Source organism: Typha angustifolia, chromosome 8 (assembly GCF_048772165.1).
Source record: "Typha angustifolia cultivar Huaian chromosome 8, ASM4877216v1, whole genome shotgun sequence".
In the NCBI taxonomy this organism is placed as follows: Eukaryota; Viridiplantae; Streptophyta; class Magnoliopsida; order Poales; family Typhaceae; genus Typha; species Typha angustifolia.
Genome location: NC_133246.1, coordinates 16,760,724 through 16,782,081, shown reverse-complemented (window position 1 = coordinate 16,782,081; position 21,358 = coordinate 16,760,724). Strand labels below are relative to the sequence as shown.

At 40.5% G+C, this 21,358-nt stretch overlaps 3 protein-coding genes and 1 long non-coding RNA gene across 8 annotated transcripts; 2 read left to right on the top strand and 2 right to left on the bottom strand.

The window, feature by feature from the left end:
* Window positions 1-404: 404 nt before the first annotated feature.
* LOC140764563 (uncharacterized) lies at window positions 405-3,324 on the top strand. The gene is made up of 6 exons (XM_073103183.1): window positions 405-686; window positions 806-911; window positions 995-1,448; window positions 1,532-2,510; window positions 2,592-2,641; window positions 2,996-3,324. Exons 1-6 carry the CDS (start codon window positions 659-661, stop codon window positions 3,002-3,004), a joined length of 1,626 nt encoding a protein of 541 aa, XP_072959284.1. The 5' UTR covers window positions 405-658; the 3' UTR covers window positions 3,005-3,324.
* Window positions 3,325-3,681: 357 nt separating this feature from the next.
* On the top strand, window positions 3,682-6,813 carry LOC140764564 (tetraspanin-6). Its single transcript, XM_073103184.1, has 3 exons — window positions 3,682-5,367; window positions 6,078-6,397; window positions 6,510-6,813. The coding sequence occupies exons 1-3, from the start codon at window positions 4,876-4,878 to the stop codon at window positions 6,547-6,549; spliced, it is 852 nt and encodes a 283-aa protein (XP_072959285.1). The 5' UTR covers window positions 3,682-4,875; the 3' UTR covers window positions 6,550-6,813.
* LOC140764565 (uncharacterized) lies at window positions 6,566-10,648 on the bottom strand. 3 transcript variants are annotated; one of them, XR_012105058.1, is made up of 6 exons: window positions 9,929-10,648; window positions 9,370-9,722; window positions 7,535-7,735; window positions 7,351-7,421; window positions 6,820-7,054; window positions 6,566-6,704 (listed from the first exon to the last, which is right to left on the bottom strand). It is a non-coding gene; the product is annotated as an uncharacterized lncRNA (long non-coding RNA). The 3 variants fall into 3 exon arrangements; XR_012105056.1 differs by having other exon boundaries at window positions 7,351-7,735; window positions 9,929-10,645; XR_012105057.1 differs by lacking the exon at window positions 7,351-7,421 and having other exon boundaries at window positions 9,929-10,630.
* A 1,670-nt stretch (window positions 10,649-12,318) lies between these two features.
* LOC140765683 (uncharacterized) lies at window positions 12,319-19,627 on the bottom strand. 3 transcript variants are annotated; one of them, XM_073104885.1, is made up of 6 exons: window positions 19,448-19,627; window positions 19,047-19,367; window positions 18,177-18,929; window positions 15,993-17,165; window positions 14,928-15,462; window positions 12,319-14,852 (listed from the first exon to the last, which is right to left on the bottom strand). In XM_073104885.1, the coding sequence occupies exons 2-6, from the start codon at window positions 19,225-19,227 to the stop codon at window positions 12,494-12,496; spliced, it is 5,001 nt and encodes a 1,666-aa protein (XP_072960986.1). In that variant the 5' UTR covers window positions 19,228-19,367; window positions 19,448-19,627; the 3' UTR covers window positions 12,319-12,493. The 3 variants fall into 3 exon arrangements, with proteins under 3 accessions (XP_072960986.1, XP_072960984.1, XP_072960985.1); XM_073104883.1 differs by having other exon boundaries at window positions 12,319-15,462; XM_073104884.1 differs by having other exon boundaries at window positions 12,319-15,459.
* Window positions 19,628-21,358: the final 1,731 nt, after the last annotated feature.

Below are 21,358 nucleotides of genomic sequence, written 5' to 3'. Positions count from 1 at the left end.
TTTGAAATGATAGTCAAAAATATGCAAAGCATTACCAACAAAGGTAACACCTATTCATTTGTTTGATTATCATTAATTTTTATGTGATCGAGCATTCAAGTATTAAAATAAAACGTTATAAAAAAAGTTTCAACTTGATACATGATCATATATATTAGTAATCACAAGATTAAACTAAAAAAATATATTATAACTAATCACAGTAAATAAATAATAACTTTAACATGCATAAAATATCTAAACGGATAATGATAATCACCTAATTAAACATTTTCATCATCTGTTCAACATATTTGTTATATCTTTGCCAAATTAAAATCTAATCGGTATTATTTTATATGCCTTAAAAACTTATTCAATTCTCTGTGACTTTGTAATTGTCTATAACAATAATCTTCAAATTTAACTTACTGGGCCGGGCTTGATGAGTTAAGCCCGAAAAGAGTTTTTGTTTACCTGTACTAGCGGAACACATTAGCTGCCTAGTCTCCGCGAGACATCTCAAGCGGACGTCTTCAGGCGCTAACCTTTTCCCGTTCAAAAAATTTCAAATCCCTCTCCCATTATCTTCTCCTGCCTCTCTCTCTCTCTCTCTCTCTCTCTCTCTCTCTCTCTCTCTCTCTCTCTCTCTCTAGTCTCTACCCATCCATTATCTTCCATGGATCTCCATCCTACTCCCTTCCCAGGTAAGTGGTTAAAACTAAGATTATAAAGAATTTAGTAAAAATTAGTTTACTTCACCCTTGGCATAGATCAATCTACGTATTACTTGCATTTAGATCTTAATCGTGCTCTCGCTCAATAGGTAAACGCCGGCAAGCTACGAATCCCACCGCCAAACCCAAATCCGGCGATCGAACCAAGACTTTGAAGAAAGCAACACAGCACCTAATTGCTCCAGCCCATACCAGGCATCCACACTTAATCCTTCAAATTCTCCACTCAATCAAAAACTTAAGTATTGTGATTTATCACCAATTTCTATTTTTCTCAGGCCAAAGCGCGCATTTGGCATCGCCAGGAGCACAAACGTACCGATCGAGAAGCCAACTACGAAGCCCTTGTCGACCAAATCTTGCAAGCCGTGGAAACCTTCAGGACCTCCTCTTAATCCCGCTGTGACGAAACCAGCCAAGGTTGAGTCCAACAAGATCAAGAAGGATCAGCATGTACACTTCCAAGATTCGACGGCGGCAGCAATGGCGGAGATTGTAAGCAGTGGTAAGAGCGAGGAGGAGGATGCGTTATGTACACCGATGCGGTTAATAAACCCCGCGGCAGCAGCGGTGAGCACGCCGTATCTCAGCGCGCAGAACTGCAGCAAGTGCAAGCTCGACCGGCTTGAGTCTGCGACGTATTGGCTGGGGCAGATTAGGTTGGCGGAGTCCGTGGCGAAGCATTTCGTCTCGGCTGCTTTCTTTCGCCTTGCTTTGGAGTGCCGTGCCCAGGTATGGGTAGTTTACAAATTTTGCATGATTGCATTGAAGTTTGTTATATTGTAATTGTAAAGTTTACTCTTTATACATTGCAGCCATTTCATAAGCTTCAGGGAGAGCTCAGACAGTATGTGGCGCGACACCGGGGGAAATCCATGGAATCTTTGTGGAGTGATCTTTGCAAGGCCTATGGGATTCCAAATGACCAGACTGACGTTGATTTTTGCAATATCGGAAAGACTAATACCCTGTTAGATGAAATGGAAGCTGTCGGGTTTAAAGATGAGCTGGGTTGCAAAACTTTTCGAGAATGTGACGATGCGCACAAGGTGCTCGTGGAATTGTCAGATATTGGGCAAATTGAGCATTCAGACGCCCCTGCTGAACCTAGCTGTGGGCAGCAGCAAGACGGAATGAACAGCAATGAAGACCTAGCGACGACGACCCCTGATATTGAATCAGGCAGCGAAGACCAAAATGGACAGCAGCAATATGGTACGAGCAGCAATGAAGACCAAGCGATGAAGACCCCTGATATTGAATCAAACAGTGAAAACCAAAATGAACAGCAGCAAGATGGAGTGAACAGCAATGAAGACCAAGCGACAAAGAACCCTGATATTGAATCAAACAGGGAAGACCAAATTGAACAGCATGATGACAACCAGCAAGTACTTATTGAGCTTCTAGACACCAAGACTGCTGAACCAAAGGATTTGAGTGGAGAAAAGGTAGCTGCGGAAGTAGACCCAGTGATTAACTCTCCAAAGAAAGTAGCATCTTTGGAGGACAACTCTTGCGCTGGTAGTAGTGCAAGTAGATCTTTGGATGGTAATGTTTCAGAGACGAAATCAAATGAGAAATTGTCTACTCGGCATACAGCTTCATCTGCGAGAAGTGTGGGTTCAAGTTGCAGGACGCCAGGGTCAGGTGATTCTTCTAACAGAAGTAGGGAGACTTCAAATAGAATTCCCGGGAAACCCAAGTTTCCTAGATCTGTTGGAGCTCAAAAGGAAAAGTGTCAGACTAGAAGCAAAGGTAGAGCAGCAGGAAAGAGTACAAGCTCTACTTCAAGTAAGTGAATACTGAGGCAGTGCTCTGCCAGAATTATCATCATTCCATGAGTTGTCCTCTGATCATGCATTTAATTATCAGGTGTGGGGTGCAAATCTGGAGAAGTTGGTGAAGATACGAAGACAAACCAGGTTTGACATAATTTCTGTTTGACCAACAGAGTTAACCATCATCTTATTTTATGCACGCCTATGTTGCTATTTACTTTTGTAGCTGAAAATCTTAATGAAGAATTGAGATACCCTCCAATCCATCAGTCCAATAAAAACCTAACCAGTTAGCAACCCCTTCTAGCCACATCAGGAGTGCGGAACATTGCAGTCCTTGAAAATCATCTCAATGAGTGAATCTCAATTGTCCTTTGGTACCTTCAATGCATTGGAGAAAATAAGAGTTCTTCAGAAAATTTGGCAGTTGTCGATTATCTTTCAATCTTCACTTTGGGATTTGCTGGATCACTGATGTTGCCTATTTTCTTATTATAGAGAACTTAAATGGGTCGAATTGTTCGGAGGAGTCCCAAGTGTAGCTGTGTGCTTGCTGAATATTCTGGAGTTTGAAGAAGTAAAAGATTTATCAGTAGGAAAGGAGAGATGACAGATGATTTGCGAGTTTCGTTATACTTATGTGTGTGTCCTTGTGCTTCTGTTGTTGAGAGCTTTTTGTAGCTTGGTTAAGAGTTACAAGTTTCTTTATTTCTTTCCTTGTGAGAGCATGAGTAAATATTTTATTATTTTCTGGTATATTTGTATTTTGTACATCTAAGTGTAGATTTTCTTGCTAAGAAATAATTACTTTGGTTGAATTTGCTGCATTATTAATCGAGCTCTTCAATATTTTCAATACTATATTGCTGAAATAGTATACATAGACAATGTTTTGTACTTGAGTGCAATGTTGTAGGATCCGTATAAATATTTACAGCCATTGATTCATGCAAAATATTCTTAAGTCAGCTGACTGCATCCTAAGCGGAAGAATATCCCAGATGAAATAAAAGCATAGTATGACTATTTGATCTAGTTGCAGTTCGTTATCCTAGTGTTGAAAATTTTTGAACATGAGATCTTCATTGCTTTTAAGTTTCCAAATTCTATTGTTGATATTTCCATTTTTTAAAAGAATATGTGCTTGATGTTTAATTATATGACTCCATTACTTTAATCTCTGTCCAGTATCTATAATATATGAAGTGCTAATCTCAATGAATCCCTATAAATTATTAAACAACTTGATTAAAGAGCACTAATGATCAGCTGACGGTACTAGGGTAACTTTGAATCAATAATGCATCTAATTTTCAATTACAATCATACACATCATATGCATTTATAAATTATAATCACAGCAAAAGGATCATCATGATAAAGAATTTATACTCTAACACAACCATCTTAATCTTCCGAGAGGTAACTAACTTTACCACTTGACGCCACTAATCAGAAGGGAAAGTGAGATTGGGTAGTAGAGCATATATTTTGAAGGGGCGGATGATGGTAACAGCCATTATCTTGTTATCTAGGATCAGTGAGCACCTTCTCTTCAGCTAGTACGTTGATCGAATTAGCTTCTTGTCATTTTCTAGGGCACAAAAGAACCTGAATCAGATTCTTTCAGTCCACCAAAAGGAAAGGTTATTCTAGTAGTAAGGATCTATCTCTACCTCCCCATGTTGGCATAGAGTCATCACTCCAAGTAGCAAACTTTTCTCCTAATTGGCCATTTGACAGAATGATTCCATCTTTTCCCAACTTATCGACAAGGCCGGCCGAGCCCAGTTTTTAGTTAGGTGAATTCATAATCTATAAAAAAGAACCTAATAGAATGAGCAAATCTAACAGAGGATGCCATGTCTCTAATCTTATCCTCCTAGACCTACATGATAACGCACAGTTCCAGAAAAAGGCAAACCCTCAGTGGTTTCCTTGCAAAAGTTTTATTTATTTATTTATTTTATGATTTACGAGTACATGTATCTAACTTGCCTATGATCAAGAGAAGAAGAAGAAGAAGAAGAAGAGATAAATAAATCAATCTTATCCTTCCATAAAGCAAGCTCTCCCTCCTTTATTAATATCTGCATTATTGTTCAATACGAGATTCCTCTACACTAATATTTCATAAAGCAAACCACTTCTAAAAAGTGCATCCCCTCTCTCCCCCACCCTTTCCGTTTTCCTTCATCATTAAGAGAACTCCATCAAACTAAATAAATAAAAATCTCCCCCAAATTCTTGATCCTAGCAAAAGCAAGAAGAACCCAGACCCAAAAAAAGCTGCCCATTTTTCCAAAACCATTTCAGATATCACTTTAACGAAGAAGAAGAAGAAGAAGAGGAGCAGCACGCAAAAAATCGAGATCAAGATGTACCGTTTCAGTAACACGCTGATCGGATACCTAAACCTCTTGACCCTCCTCGCGTCGATCCCCATCATAGGCGGGGGACTCTGGATGGCACGGAGCTCCGCCACGTGCGAATCCACTCTCCAAACGCCTCTCCTCGTGCTCGGATTCGTCGTCCTCCTCGTCTCCCTCGCCGGATTCATCGGCGCGTGCTTCAACGTGGCGTGGGCTCTGTGGCTTTACCTCGTCGTCATGCTCTTCCTAATCGGAGGACTCCTTTGCCTCACGGCGTTCGGGTTCGCCGTCACCGGTGGCGGAGGCGGAGAAGTCGTTCCCGGGAGGGTTTATCGAGAGTACAAGCTCGAGGACTACTCGAGTTGGTTGCGGAAGAGGATTACGGAGGACAAGTATTGGAGGACGGCGTTGGCTTGTGTGGTGGGATCCAAGGCGTGCGCCAAGATCGCTTCGTGGACGCCGTTGGATTATCTGCAGCGAGATCTCACGCCTATCCAGGTGAATAACTCGATTTTATACTACGATTTTTCTCTCTTCCTAGTAGTTGAGTGAAACTAATTGATGGGTTTTATTGGGAGAAGTAGGTTTCGTGTTCGACTATATAGCTATTAGCTATTACTTTGGCATCATACACTATTTATTGATTGCACTTAAGTAAGTTATATTTGTTTTATTTTGGGTAAAATACGACGACGTCTTTGTTCTAGAAAATGTTGCCTCGATGTCCCAGGTATTTATTTGGGCAGTGGTACTTATATAGAAAGAAAAGAAAACTGATCGTTATATAATTTTTAGCCACTCGGATAACCAGTTAAGAGAGTTTAAAATTAGTGAGCATAATCGATGAAAGGTGGTGTTTTTTTGGCTCCAGACATGCCAATATCCTATATGTGAATGATGGTCTTTATCCATAATAGCCCTTTGTTCCTTCAGAAGTTGAGTAATTCCCAATTGTCATTGTTCCATAAGGCATAGATGATCTTCGCCAATCCTCCAATGTCCTGCTTCTTTAAATGTCTCGGAGATACACACACACTCTGTATAATATACCCTTCCTTGCTTCATCAATATGCTCCTCTTAGATGCTAAATTTCAATTTAGCCTCCTTATTCTGATCAATAGCTTCCTTATTTATATTGTAGTTCTTGTTGCTTGCTTTCTTCTCTCTACTCATTCTTCTCGTCTCAATTGAATTTTTTAACCTACAGTCTGGATGTTGTAAGCCACCAACATCATGCACGTACACCGCCGGCATGGCTATAGCGACTCAAGACCAGGACTGCTACCGGTGGAACAACGCGGCCAACGTCCTGTGCTACGGCTGTGACTCTTGCAAAGCTGGCGTACTTGAGCAGGTGAGGAGAGACTGGCACAAGCTCTCAGTCCTCAACGTCGTCGTCCTCATAATTCTCATTGCAATTTACTCCCTCGGCTGTTGCGCCTTTCGCAATGCCCGCCGTTCTGAGTCAGAGTATCAGTATGGCGAAAACCGCATGTCCAAAGTCCATCCTCGCTGGGACTATTACTGGTACTGCATCTCTCAGAATTTCTTTGCATGACCATGTGAAGTGCCTATATTTCGAGTTAACACTTCCTTGCTTAAGTAGATTAATTAAGCAGTGGCTATGGTTTTGGTGCAGGTGGAGGTGGCTGCGTGATAGGAGAGAACAGCTCTACTAGCAGTCTTCCTATGCTGTTTCTGCACCAGATGAAGAGAAGTTCAGTGTTCCATACGAGTCTCTGGTGTTGGGTTGTTTTGTATAAAGGAGTATGCCAAGGGCACGGTTGGCGTCTAGATTTGAGCATAGTAGCTTGTGTGCCTTCTGTAGAATTCCCTGTCTCAGTAGTGAGAAGCAGATGTCAGTTAAAGATTAGGCACAAAGAGCTTTTTGATCATATTCCATGAACAGTTTTTGATTTTTGAAGCACGGATGAGGATGTCAAGATTACCTTTTCCTTTCTCTTTTCTTCTCTCTGTTTTTTCTGAGATCTATCAAACCAAAGTAACCAAGGTGAGAAGGCAGGATTGAGTTCTAGTAACATGAAAACTCCCATGCATATAATAATACTTATAACGATTCAGTAGACGTTAGTTTTGCAGACTTCTCTATAACAGAAACCCCCATGCGTCTTTTGACTTCTGAAACCCCCTGGAAATGTCTACCGCATCCAGACTTTCTGAACGCTGCAAAAATATCAAGCGAAATAAACATTCAGGGCAGGATAGACTATTCTTAGCAAAATGGTTAAAAACAAAAGCCTAACTATACATGAAGCAATCTGGAGGTACAATATGAAGCAGGCAAATTTTTTATTTCTTTTTGGTATAGGGGCAACAAAAATGTTACATTTGTCTAGTTAGTTCGTTACAGATGGATCATTACAAGATAATTAACTGGAATCACAATTTAGTATAGAAACAGAAGTCCTGAACTACGGCATTATATAGAAGAAATTATCTCAAAGGCCATATGATCTTACATGCAACTCCCTTGAAATATGGACCCGGCCTTTGTATCTCGAAGAAGCTCACTTACAGAAAGTTGTTTTTGCTGTCAAATATATACCCACAGAACTTGCAAAACTATGTGTGTTGCTACACCAAGCGAACAAATAATTGACCTACGAACTAAGAAATTGCAAGGTATGTATTTATGTTACTCACTCTCATTAACTCATCACCGTCAGCCACTGTAGTTGTCAAGTCATTGCAGCCTTTTTTGCCTCCTCAAGCTGCTGTAGTTCTATCAACCTTTTGGCCCAGGCTTTTTCCTTTGCCGCTGCAGCCATCTTTCTATCCTATCCTATCCATGTCCCTCTTCTCTCAAGCCACTGCCCACTGAGCTTTGCATTACTTTTTCTCAGACTGTTGATTAAAAAAAGGTCAAGAAAAGTGGTTTAAGATGATACACTGTTAGATTCTCTTATGCTAGGCAAATATACACGCAGACAGTAATATATGTTAGAGCCATACAGTAAAATATTTGGAACCAAGAACACCATATTTACCAAAGCCCAAGAGACGCAGCTTTCTTTAATCGAACTATGCAACCATCATCTAGTTACCTAGAATTTAGAAACTGAAATTCTAATGATACAATAAGAGTTTGGATTTCACTAATAGGATAAATCTTTTCTGCTTAGAGATAAATAAGGTCAATACATGGGCAATATCAATTGGCAGATGTTGTTTTATCAAACAACTAATTATCTTTTGCTATGGATGGACTAACAGATTAATGCAAGATTCCAGTAGTTAAATTTCCTAGTACAGCTTGCTATATCCTAACCTTCCACCAGTGCTGATGGAGACAAAGGAGTTGTTCAAAGAATCCTTCTATTAATGGGAAGTGCCTATTCCACAGGACTCTCCCTTAAACTTCATTTGACTACATGTATGCTTATCCACTTGCCGACACCATGAACACTTTCTATATCTGTGTCTCATCAGTTTCTTTATAAACATAGGACACTCGAAAAAGAAAGGTCACCTATGCAATCTTCTAATAGAGTCCCAAGACGTGAATAAAGAAAGAAACAGTTGGCTTATTCTATACCAGACAATACATTGTAGAGCAGCAAGGAAAAGAGGCACCGAGCAGTAATCACTACCATGCTTCAGGTTTTACACAACATATGAGTATGGAAAATTGGAAACATCATTACCTAAACCATCTCAAAAAATGAACTATCTAAGGAGCAATGACTCAAAGTCAGAAGGCAACTTAGAATGGTTAATAAAAGAAAAGAAGAAATCCAAAAACTAATAGAAACATCACACGGAAGCTGTAAAGAGGAAGTAACAATAATAGGATATCTATCAAATTCTGATAACATGCTAGAAAGGCTAAAAGCAACATGCACAGAGAAGTTACTCGTAAAAAGGTAACTTATCCAAGAAAAGATGAAATGCAGGCTTTCTTGATCAATTAGTTCTATTCTAGATTTGACCCAGACATAATTATAATAACTTCCCTAGAACAGATCTAACTCTTGCTTGCCGTCTGCAGAAATAACAAGAGCTACTAAGTATTAACATTTCATCGTTGTTCCAATGCATAGAAGATCTACATAGTATTGCTAAAAACGGTATTGCAAAGTCAAACTAATAAGAAATCTAAATGAAAAACTCATATTTCTAACATGAAAAGAACAGTGTGTGTCAAATGAAAATATTGGGTTGACTTGTAGGTATTGGTTCTCCAACTGGAACCAAGCATAAGGACTAATTTATTTTTTTCAAAATGATGTGAGAAAGTCATTCTCCAGAAGAAAAAGAAGTCAATTTGTTAACCGCTAAAATTAAGATAGCTATGAATGATTCACCTAGCTGCAGGAATGCTGTAGATAATATAGATTACACAGAGGGCCATGTTATAAAATCAAGATAACTAAGAATGATAATAAGTAGTCACATGCCAAATGAGAAGTTGCAAACACAAGATACAATCCCTGCCAACACACATCAAACAAGAAGGGGTAGAAAGTTAGAGATCAGACCTGGAGGCTTGAGGCTAGCTCTTTCCCTTCAAGACTTCATCCCAGGCCTTCTCTTTGGGAATCTAATTTCAGTTCGGCTATTGAAAGCAGTGAAAAGTGTGGAAGTAGAAAAATGTCTTTCCAAATACGAGCCCTGCCGATGTCAAAAGTAGAACTTTGGGAGACCTCCGCTGATTGAATCAGACAGAGAAGGATATGATTTCTGTAACAGTAGCAACAAAAGAGGCAGAGGGCATGCGGCCAACAACTGTCAAACGATGAGGCTTCTCAAAGCTCCAGCTAGAGCCATTCTATCACTCTCTCCTTATGTCAATGCACCCAAAAATTGTTCTCAGTTTAAGCAACCATATGGTCTGTAAAAACCCAAAATGAAACATATTTGAGAGAAGCATAATATGAAACGCTAAAATTGGTCTACTCAATTCACATCTCGGAACAAAATCTAGGGAAATAAACACAAGATTTTATGATGAGTTGCATTTTGTAGAATGATTCAAATAATCAAATCTCGAACGAGAAGTAGATCGAAACAAATTAACGGGCATTGAGAGAAGCTCACTAATTCATAAAGCCACTTCTTCTAAAAAGTGCACCACCCTCCCCAACACCTTCCATTTTCTCTCATCAGTAAGAGAACTCCATCAAACTAAATTAAAAATTGCACCCAAATTCTTGATCCTAGCAACCAGACCAACAAAAGCTGCCCATTTTTCCAGAGCCAAACCAAACGGTCACTCTAAAGAATAAAGCATAAAGTAGTAGAAGAAGCAGAAGGGATCGAGAACAAGATGTACGGCTTCAGCAATACGATGATCTCCAAACCCCTATCCTTGTGCTCGGACTCGTCGTCCTCCTCGTCTCCCTCGCCGGAATCGTCGGCGCGTGCTTCAACGTGGCGTGTGGTTCTACCTCGTCGTCTTAGCTCCTCATCGGGGCACTCCTTTGCCATAATTGTTCTCCGGAGTGTTTATCGAGAGTATAGGCTTGAGGACTACTCGATTTGGTCGAGGAAGAGGAGTTTGAACCGAGTACTGGTTTTGGATCAAAGAAAGAGAAATCTCTACATCTGGAGCCCGAAACAATCGGGAAAAAGAAAATACCGCGAGGAGGATTTATAGGAAGGAGATCGGGCGAGAGGCGAAGCAGAGCTGCGGATGCTGGGGGAGGAGAGGGCCAGAAAGGGCTTTGGAGAAGGAAAGACGCGCGTGTTACGCATGAATTTACTGCGACATTTTCAAATAACACCTTATAATTTAATAGTTATGTAATTAACACATCTTCTTTTGAGATATATAAAAATTATTTTTTTATTAGTGCATAGATTTCTTGCTCTGCTTAATGTATTTATTACTGTTTACTTCTTGTATTTCCTGAGTAGGATAGTATTGACGATGCAATAAAAGAACAGAGGATTCAAACCGGGAAATGATATGATATAAAGAACATCAATAAGCACACAACGCAAGGTGTGAAATGATAAAATAACTCCTATTTAGTAGTGATTCCAAAAACTACTTTCTAACTTAATGTCGAGATATTCTAAGTTTCAAATCCAGGCTTGTCGATAGGAGTGAGATCAGGCTGAAATCAAGTTTAGTTTGACATCAATGAACTTGCACTTCCATATTAAGGGCCTGTGCACAGTTGTACATATCATTAAGTCAAAGTAGGGGTGGCACCTGGTTACAAGTATATCTTTATTCATATGCATCAGTATCATATTTTTCCTTTTCTATTATTCAACAAATGTAAACTATATATGAAAATATGCCTCATTGAGAAATATCACAAATAATGTTGTTTTGTATTTGCGTCAACACATCAGGTGAAAGAATTCCTTGTTAGAGGAGGTGCCTGGCTGTAGATTCAATATAAGTAACACCTCGCTGCAGATACTGTTCTTCACATCAAATTGCCAAGAAAGTAGGTTTTGATCAATCCAGACTGCCTCTCTCGTGGAAAAAAAGACATATATATATAAAAGAAGATTTACAGGCATACATGTGCCTGAAAAATCCATCACTGACTGCATAGCACTTGTTTCTGATTATCCCACCTGAATTTAAACTGGCGCCATTGCTGGGAGAATTATATACACAAATAAAGAATAACGTATAACTTCATAAGTGAGTAGATGAAACATACCTCAAGGCCAATATCTCGTAAGTTTCAACATATTTATAATTGGTAACTTGACTAAGTAAGAAGCTCGACAGTAGTTGGTTCAAGACGTACAATACCAACATGCCGCTTCACTTTAGTCTCTGCACTAATGCAGTGCCATTACAAATCACAAGTAAAATGTGCAAATGAAGACAACTAATAGCTGAGAAAGCAGAACGAATTCAAACATTCAAACAGGTTCCCTACAATCACGAGGCATTGTAGACCTAGAAACACCCAAGAAAGCAGAAAATATTCATCCTACCATCATTTCTATGTGACTTACAATACGCTAGCTCGAGAGTGACCTGCAACAGTCAGGTGTAAAGACAACGAAATAACCAACCTCAAGTCTGTATCAGAAAGAAATTTGTTCACCTAAAAGAATTTCCCTACAAAGGAAAATAAGTTGCATAATCAGTATATGTTCAATCGTGGAAATACTCACTGTAATTCCAGCAGGTAAAATCAGTAGAATTCCTCGAATCCACATCAATACTTCTGGCTAGAGTAGAAGAAGACTGAAAGATAATCTGCCGCAGTCTGATTGGAAGTTCCACAAGGTTTCTTTACCCAAAACAAAATCTGCAAAGATACTGTCGTCGCCAGCTCATATGCAATATAGAAGTAAATATTTGGCAAAATATGCAACACATCAGATGATCCTAGAACCTGCCTTGCATTTAGATAGAGTATAAATATTAAAGGAAGATGAAAAATGAACCATCTAATTAACCCTGTGTACCTAAGGCCAGAAAGAAGAACAAGGGGCAACAATTCTGAAGATAACAAAACATGGACAGGAAAGACATCATCCGCTTCCCCCCCTGTTTGATTTCATTCAAGTTAAAAGAACTAAATATGATACAGTAGGGCATGAAATACGCCCTTTTGCCACCTGACGATTCCTGAGTAATTCTCCTATGACCACAACAATTTCTCATATGGCTAACACTTACTGCTACCTGCCTTTTATATCTCCTCTCCATGACTCCCCCTCATTGCGAACTTTAGCACTAGAAGCATAGTGCATTTTCAAAACTGCAACAGGATCTGAGACGCCTCCACCAAGGATTCCTCCACTTCCAACCATGTTAGCCCCTAACCTGGTCTCTCTCCCTGACTGCTGGAATCCCGATACAATTTCAATTCCATTCCTCTTCTGCAAGTCAGTGAAGCTGTCGAGCTTCTTCCCATCTGATGACAACTGCTGCATAAAGGGCTGCTGATAATCTGTCCGAACAGTGTTACTGCTCGGAACACCATCCTTGGAGTACAATGAAACTTCAGCTCGGGATCGTTGATATTTAGCCAACATAAGAGCACATTCAGGCAAAGATGAAAACCCAGTCTGTATTCTACTACCATCCCAAAAGCCATAACTCCTTACTGGTAACTCCTCCCGGCCCAATTGGACACTACTGCCAGGCATAGAAGCTAAAAGACTACCATCCATTACTATACTGGATGACTGCATGCTTGAAGACTTGTTGGTCTTAGGAGAGGGGGGCTGGCTTTTGGTTTCATTCAAAGATGTGCTTGATTTTTGCAACGATAATGGATGGCTAAGAATTTTTCCGAAGAGCTTGACATCACCTGTCCGTTGGGACTGCTCCTCTGTCTCAGGGCTTGTATGCTGAGAGGCAAGTCTTGTCTGATTATCAACTTTATGCTCACTTCTCTGGAGCATTGCATTTCCAGAACATGAGTGTGAAAGACTGGAACTGTTGTACTTGTCATACTGCATGTTCGAAACAAAGAACTGATTCGATTGAGAACTCCCATTTCCACACAAATGTTTTTCAAGGAAAAGAGGGCTTTCACTGACCAGCCGCTCAGGTTCTCTTTTGATCTCTTTGTGATTCAATATCTGTAATGGGTACCCTTTCAAAATATGCACGGACTGATCAACCTGATTCAGTGAAGAGTTTGTTAGCATATAGGGCTGATACAGATCCCTTACTGAACTTTGACACTGCTCACTCCCATTCTCCTCAAAATTCATTGTAGTCTGGGAGGCTACATGCGGAGTTACCTCAGAACGTAAATGGGAAGAATCAGGAAAGACCGAATTAAATTGTACAGGCTGGCAATCCTCCTGCTTCAATGAAATGATTGGGGGCTTCTTTTGTAGACATGGGAGGAGATCAAGAGGTACTTGACGCTCATAGCTGGTGGCCGGACTTGGCCTAGAACAAACATCAACAGCATTTCCAGAGTCAAAAGCACTTCCATTAGAACCAAGGACTGGGACAAACCAAAGAGAGCCACTGCTACTTGTACCCAAATCTATACTTGCCCTTCTTCGACTCTTCAACCCAGTCTCACGCAATATCACTTGATGTGAGCTTACCTCCTTTTTCATCCCATCAGTAGAAAATGCTCCAACACTATCTTTTTGCTGATTCGCACCAACAGTGTGAAAATTTGATCGAACTTCCTGATTTGCAGATATGATCTGCCCAGTCGGAGGGACCACAATACTGCTGCCACCTATCTTTGTTTCAGTGACAACCTTCTCGGCAACTTCTACATGCTGCAGTGATTTATTACAATTCAAGTCAGCAGCAGCACTTTCCTTTGGGCTGGTGTTAGGTTGAGAATTGGCCCCCTCACATGAGAGTTTATCATCACGAACACATTCTTGCTTCTCAACTTTGGTGTCATATTCCTCATGGTTTACAACTCCCACAACATCCTGCTCACTTAATCTATCAGTATCATGCTGCACAAGGGCATTTCCAGCATGAACAAGCTCTTCACTGGTAGCATTAGTCATGGATTGGGATACATCTCCATCAATTTTCGAACAAGATTGAGTACTGCAAATTGCTGAATCCATCTCAGCAGCACCACCGTCATCAGTGTCACTCCTCCCTCCATTGGTATCTTTTGCAGCAATACCAACATCATCACTCCCTTTGTGGATCACATCCAGACCAAGACATTTTCGGGCCTTGCTAAAGAAGATTTTGCACTGCTCCGGTGACCTTGTCCCAACACATCGTGAAATCCTTGTGAAGTCCTTGCCATGCATGCTCAAAGCACGAACAAATATGGACTTCTCCTCATCAGTCCAATCGACAGATTCCAGTTCACCACATCCCTCATCTGAAGAAGTTTCTTCCTCATAAATGTTCTGGTTTACATCTAACGTCAATGGTCGTTCCGTTGCCATGTAATTCAGCTTCTCACGAGGATCAGTCGAACTAGTTATGCAAGAGCTCATTGCCTCTGAGGACAGTGCCCCACAAATGCCAGCCAACACATCAGCAGCCACAGACTCTCTCTCATGTACTGATCCTTCAACACTCTGACGCCTATCAATAGAACCATAACATCCATGAGACACTTTCAAGTCATGATTGGTTTGATAAACAGATGCCCCAGCATACCTTTGATTACTCTTCCCACTTCCATGGTTATGCGCTGCTACTACAGAAGCTTCCCCCAACATGTCAAGCGAAGCAGCATTCATCTCACGATTCCACTTCTTCCCAGAAGTGACCAGATAAGTGCTGGTAGGTAAGCGCTGCCACTGCTTTCGAAGATCCAAACATTTCTTGACTTCTCTGAAACTCTCTGATTTATGGTTCTTGTAGTAAAACTCAATACAATCTGCTGTTGTTTTGTGGCTAATAAAGGAAGATATTTTTGTAAAATCTTTGCCACATGTGGCAAGCATGTCCAAGAAAATTTCCCTTTCTTCTTGACTCCATGGATTTATCATTGCTTTTTCCTTCTCGAAAGAAACAGGATCTTCAATCAATCCATTTTGGTTAATGAACTTCATGTGCCTCTTTTCCTGGTCATCTAAAATTAGAGCAGGCATCTTCAAGTTACTCCTATAAGGCTTGATCTGAGAATCTGACAACAACTTGCTTGTGAAATCCACTATTTCTGTGGTAGGAACAAGTGTCAAATTACCTGCTGCAGAAAAAAGGAAGATCAGTTAACAAATAAAACCAAATAGTAAATATAAAACAAACTGTCAGTACATAACACCATCTTCTGCAAAATTAGATGCTATCAGGCAGAATTAAGCATTTAAGATGGTAGTAGTGCTGGTGCTACTATGCTAAATGGAACATAATAAAATATGTGCTGCTATGTCAAATCAGATTTTAGATTTAATGTCATAAGAACCTCAAATAATATATGAATATCTTGTGTTGATTCTTAAACTTCAATAAGAAATCAATGGACCACTCCATTACCACCCATATTACAAATTACTCATGCCAACACTACTCAGTACTAAAAAGGCTGGGTAGCTCAAATGCAGATCAGACAATCAAGCTACCAAAAATACAGTAACTAGGTGACCTTAACTATATTTCATTTAAACATAGAAGGGTCAACTAGAAGCCTCATATATTAAAATCAAAATAATGATTCAATGACTTTCCTACTCATTTTTTTTCTTGAGAAGCAGAAAGATAAAGAGCTCTAGGACTCACCAGGCAATGCAAATCGAGATCGAATAGAAGAGCGTTGTTTCTGAGATCCACTTTGTAATGAGCGACTAGTTAAGTCGAAGCGCTTGTTTGACTTTGTCCGTTGCTTTCTTATGGAAAGCAATCGCAGATCCTCCTTCCACAAGTGATGCAATGCCCTAAATTTAAGGGTAAGGACTTGTTCTTTAAATTTCTGCTGGTGTTTACGCACAGTAAGTTTCTCTTTAATTTTCAAGTCAGTTCTCTTGTCAGAGAGAAAATCAACTGATCCCCACAAATCAAACTGAGGCAAATTAGATGGAAACACTTTAGCGAATACTTGTGAAGCTCTTTTTGCAGCATCATGGTTGTCAGCCATAATTAAAGAAATTAAATAATTGTTTGTCTTGCTATTTGAGCATGAATTCATAGTGAAATCACTGTTGCCTTCCTCCTCAACACAATTCACGTTACGATGCTCAGACATAGATGCTGGGTCCTGGACACCAAAGGGTATACTTTCTTGTGCTCCCAAGACCTTGAATCTATCATCATCAAGCACTACAGAGTCCTCAGCTAGTTTCCCCTCATCAGAACAACAAACCGTTTTCTCTAAGGACGCTAGCTCCTCGCATTTAGGTGAAATTGTATCTGGGCAACTCATTTCCACTTCCTTAACTTCAGCACCTCGTTCCTCAAAGCAACTAGTGGGGGTGGCATGCTCTCCAATTTGTTTCTCTATAGAGGAAGTTATTTTATAAGCCTCTATAAGAATAGAATCATTTGATATGCCATCAGAAGACCTTAAGCAAGACTTGCATGCATTACTAAGTGGTAATGTAGAAGAACATTGATGAGTATTACTCCTGCCATCACAATCCAGGGACTTGAGTTCCCCTTCCAACAAATCAATTTCACATTCAGTTTTCTCCAATTCCTTGGAAATTTCTCCCTTTAATTGCAGCAATTTACCCATAGAAGTGTCTCTTGTAAAGGTAGAATCTCCAGAACAGACATCCTCAGGTTGCAGAAGATCAACAAGTAAAGTGGTAAGGGAAGTAATGGGATTAACCTCCGGATCATCTAACTTAATAGAAAAAATCTCTGAGTAAGGTTGAATCCCAGGTCCAGATGCACTGTGATGATGTGTGTCATTATCACTATCTGTTGACCTTACACAAGGTTTTTCCTCCATGCCTGTTGCATCCAAAACCAAAATCGTAAGATACTTCATTCACCTATGGGTGCTAAGCGTAAGATAATTATGCATTTAATCAAAATCGGCAGAGGGTATTCACAGTATAACATGCATAATGGATTTATAACAGAATATGGCATATTAATATTTGCATTTATCCAAAGGTATTGAAATTTTCATGACAAATTCCCAGCCTAACATGCGATGCCCTTCAAGGAATTGATGTTATAGTCCTTGCCAAAAGAACAACTAGGCAAGAGAGGACACACAATATACAAGTAAAATTAAATAATGCAACTTAGAGAAGAAGTTATGCTAATACTTGAGTTTTTAAAAAAAAGAACAATAAGATGGCAACATGATATCTTTATCATGAGGGCTGCTAACTGTAACAATAAAAAAAAAAAAATTTGCTTTGCAGGAATAATACAAACATGTTGCAGAAAGCAATAGGAGGAGAAGGAAAGGAAGCACCAACAAGTTAAGATGTAAATGACAAATTACTAATAGACAACATATGATAATTGTATTACTTGTTGGTAAGTAAATTCAGTAACCTCTCACCATACATCGGGGCTCAACCCAGCCACAATCTTAATAGGATAGTTGTATCACAAAAACAACCTTTCCATAGAAGGTCTCCTGGTATTAAAAAAGACTGAATCAAGTAGCAAGAGATGAAAATACTCAAAGATCACAGTCAAGCTTCTCGAAAAAGACAACAGGTAAGATGAAAAAACAGGTCCTACCACATAGATAACATGGACAAAGATAAGGGGTCAAGGAAAACCATAGAAGATAGCAATTTCTGGGCAAACCGATATAGGGCATCACAAATTAAAAAAACCCACCAACAGCCTACATGCAAACAGATACTGGCCACTTTCCAACATATTAGACCTTCATATGAGGGCATCGGAAATATGGTCCAGGACTAAGAAAAATTTGCGCACAGCCAATTTGTGTAAAATATAGAAAAGGGAAAAGGTTAAAAAGATAACTCCATTCACCTGGGGATGAACAACACGTAGCAGAAGATGGCGTTGCAGGAGATGGGAATCCGGCGGAGGTGACCATTCTTGGGCTGGTATCACTAGTAGCACTCCTTGCACCTGTACCTGGGGAATCCAAGGATCCTTGCACCTTCTGCTTCTCATATTTCGCCAAGCCCTGGCCCCATCCGAGCCGTGCCTTCTTCCTAGGAGCGCCGTCATCAGCCAGCTGAGGAGACGTCGCCGTGGAAACCAGAGTTTCTTTCCCTGAAGGCGCTGATACCTCGAGCCCAGCCTCCTCCTGCTCAGATCTACCAACCTTGGCCACAGAAAGACTACTCGCCCGGGGCCACTTCAGCGGCTTCCATGACATCGAACCCAATGAGCGGTCCGGATCCACCCTACGACCTGTGCCCGAGCCATCATCCGTGGCGTCAGCAATCCTATCATTCTCATCTTTCAGGGGAGGTTGAGATGCCGGGGAGATTGGCACCGCGACTGACCTCAGCGAGGTGACGGCAGAATCTTGAATCTGTGGCAGCGGAGGCTGCTGCTGCCTTGAGTACTCAGGAAAAGAGTCCCAATAAGGCGATCTTCGGAAGGGCATCCGGCTATCCCTGCCGCCGCTCCGGCCGCCGCCATATCTTCCGGAAGGCCTAAAGCTTTCATCTTCCAACCAAATCCTATCAGACCGAGACGGAGTGCAACCATGGCCGCCGGAATCCTCCGGGTAGAGCTGATGGTAACCCCCGCCGCCCTGTCGGTAGTGACCTTCAGAAATAACAAATTTTTACCAAAGAAATCCGGGAAGAAATGGGAGAACAAATGGGGGAAACCCCCTATTTCCATCCTAAAACCACAGATCTGAGACAAATTTAGATCAATTACCTGACGGAGGCCGCCGAGGGGAAGCTCGAGGGAAGTCACGTGGCCCGTGGAAGGGATCTCTCCACCTCGACGACGACGAGCCGCCGCCGCCGCCTAGGGCATCGGATCCCGCCCAACCCTCGTGCTTCCGGTCTTTGGAGACGACGTCCTTGCGATCCCAAGGCACCGGTTCGGGAGGCATCAAATTTCCCAGCTCCAAAGGGCATGGAGGCACCTCCAAACCCTGATAAATCTGACGAAAAACGCCCAAAATCCCAGCAATCCTTATCCAAATCCAAAGATCTAGCCGCCAAATCTCCCAGGGTCTTCCCACCGACGGATCTGAGGCGACAACGGCGCCTACGGATCAAAAACCGAAGAAATGGATCGCAAGAACCGATGCAAGAAGAGATCTTTCTCACCTCAAGGTTCGGGGAAGGAGGAGGTTGAGAGGGAATCGCCGGCGTTACTTTACCCCGCTTCGTTCCGTCACGACGGTGGTCCGTCGATATCTCTTTTCGGTGAGGAGGTCTTCGTGTGGAAGAGAAGGCGCCGAGCTCTGTAAGAAAGCGAAAAACGTGAGCCGTTAAAGGATACAAAGCCCAGCCTGGATCTCAATGTCTTTCTCAGGCGCCATTAACTCCATTTCAATCTCCCCTCACGTCCGCCAAAAAAAATTAAAAAAAATAAAAACATTTATATATTAACATATATTTAATTACGATATTTTACTCCAATTTCTCTCGCTTTCTTCTTCTGCCGAAAGATTCCACCTACCTTTCCTTAAATGCCCCCCTCCCTCGCTCCTTGACTGACCTTTAAGTTCCCGGGCAAAACCCTCCAGGATAATCCTGCCAATATTTTTATCTCAGCTTATATTTAATTCTACTATATTTTTATATATAATAAATTGTGAGGGTGTTTAGCAAGTTTGTTGTCTAATAATTTAAATAATCCAACCTATTATATGAATCATAATCGACTCACTCTATTGCACTGTATCTCTCTAAGGCGATAAATTTTACCACTCTTTTTCTTTTTTTTTAATAGAGGAGGAAAGAATCGTGAATGTGAGAATTAGCAGGGGGTATTTGGGAAAGTGGAGATTTTGGATGTCTTCGAGATTCTTCGCTCCATTTATGCCCCGCCCTGGTCAACCGCATAGTGACAGAAGATTTGCGTCCACGTCTGTTTCCCGCGCATGCCACGCACGTGCGAGAGCTCTCGTACCGGGGGGAGGGGAGGTAGTAGGGCTGACGTGTGGCCGGGGATTTAACCTAATCACGTCTCTGGCGCCTGTGATTAATTTAGTCTAACATTATTATAATCTAATAATGACGTTAATACGAATGATGATAATAATAATAATAATAATAATAGTAGTAAAGGCAAAGGTATATATTCTTTGTCTAGTTGACAAGCATTTAGTGGGGAAGGGGGGAGACGTGGGAGAGATCGAGGATGTAACGTGGCATGGAATTGGATGGTTGTGATTAAGAGTTGTGACGGAGAGAAATTTATCTTTAGTATATATATATATATGATTAAGAAATTATTATTAAAATGAAAATTAATCGAGAAAATTAATATGATAAGAAAGAAAGCAGACACTATTCAGAGAATTCCACTTTTGGAAAGAGAATTCAGCGTGATCAAGCAAGTTGGGCCCCAAAGCACGTGATGCTTTTCTTACTAAAAAGGAAATGTTCATACTGGCCTGGCCGTTTTATAGGTTTAGGCTTGCCCTTTATTTACCTTTACCCTGATTATATAAGCGTTAACTCTAATGTGCATTACTGCTCCATTAATTAGTCTTAATTTTTTTTAAGTAAATTTAATTAAAAATATAAAAATATTGAATCAGTTTAGGAGTTTCTAAATAAGTTCAGGAGAGTCTCTAAATTTCCACTATTATCAGTCTTATTTTTTGTTTAAAGTTCAACTATTATCATTATTAGATTTTTATTTTCTCATAAATATATTAAAAAAATCGATTTTACTACTCGCATGACATGTCTACGTGTCAATTTACCTAATAACCTAATGATTGAAGTCAGAGTGCATTTAAATTTGATTTAAGGGCGTTTGATTTATGGCTTATTAGTCGAGAGTTATTTCGATTTTTCTGTTTGTTATTTTTTAAGATGAAAAGCTATTTGCTAGAAATTTCATTCATCTCAAAAAGACGTCTACAAGTCCTTTCGAAATGAATGAAATCAAATATTATATATTATATCAAATACAAAGGCACACGAAAATATAATTAAAGCAATCGCCAAGCTGCGATGCCGACGTAACCTAAAGTACTGCTGCACAAAAATAGCGCGAACGAG

Bases quoted from the DNA above. Each gene is read 5' to 3' on its own strand.
- LOC140764563 (XM_073103183.1), top strand. From the start codon at position 659: ATGGATCTCCATCCTACTCCCTTCCCAG. The intron at 687-805 runs GTAAGTGGTTAA...CTCGCTCAATAG, and splicing joins CCATCCTACTCCCTTCCCAG to GTAAACGCCGGCAAGCTACG. The intron at 1,449-1,531 runs GTATGGGTAGTT...TATACATTGCAG, and splicing joins CTTTGGAGTGCCGTGCCCAG to CCATTTCATAAGCTTCAGGG.
- LOC140764564 (XM_073103184.1), top strand. From the start codon at position 4,876: ATGTACCGTTTCAGTAACACGCTGATCGGATACCTAAACCTCTTGACC. The intron at 5,368-6,077 runs GTGAATAACTCG...TTTAACCTACAG, and splicing joins GAGATCTCACGCCTATCCAG to TCTGGATGTTGTAAGCCACC. The intron at 6,398-6,509 runs GTACTGCATCTC...GTTTTGGTGCAG, and splicing joins CCTCGCTGGGACTATTACTG to GTGGAGGTGGCTGCGTGATA.
- LOC140765683 (XM_073104883.1), bottom strand. From the start codon at position 19,227: ATGCCTCCCGAACCGGTGCCTTGGGATCGCAAGGACGTCGTCTCCAAA. The intron at 18,930-19,046 runs GTAATTGATCTA...TTATTTCTGAAG, and splicing joins CCCTCGGCGGCCTCCGTCAG to GTCACTACCGACAGGGCGGC. The intron at 15,463-15,992 runs GTGAGTCCTAGA...TTTTTTCTGCAG, and splicing joins ATCTCGATTTGCATTGCCTG to CAGGTAATTTGACACTTGTT.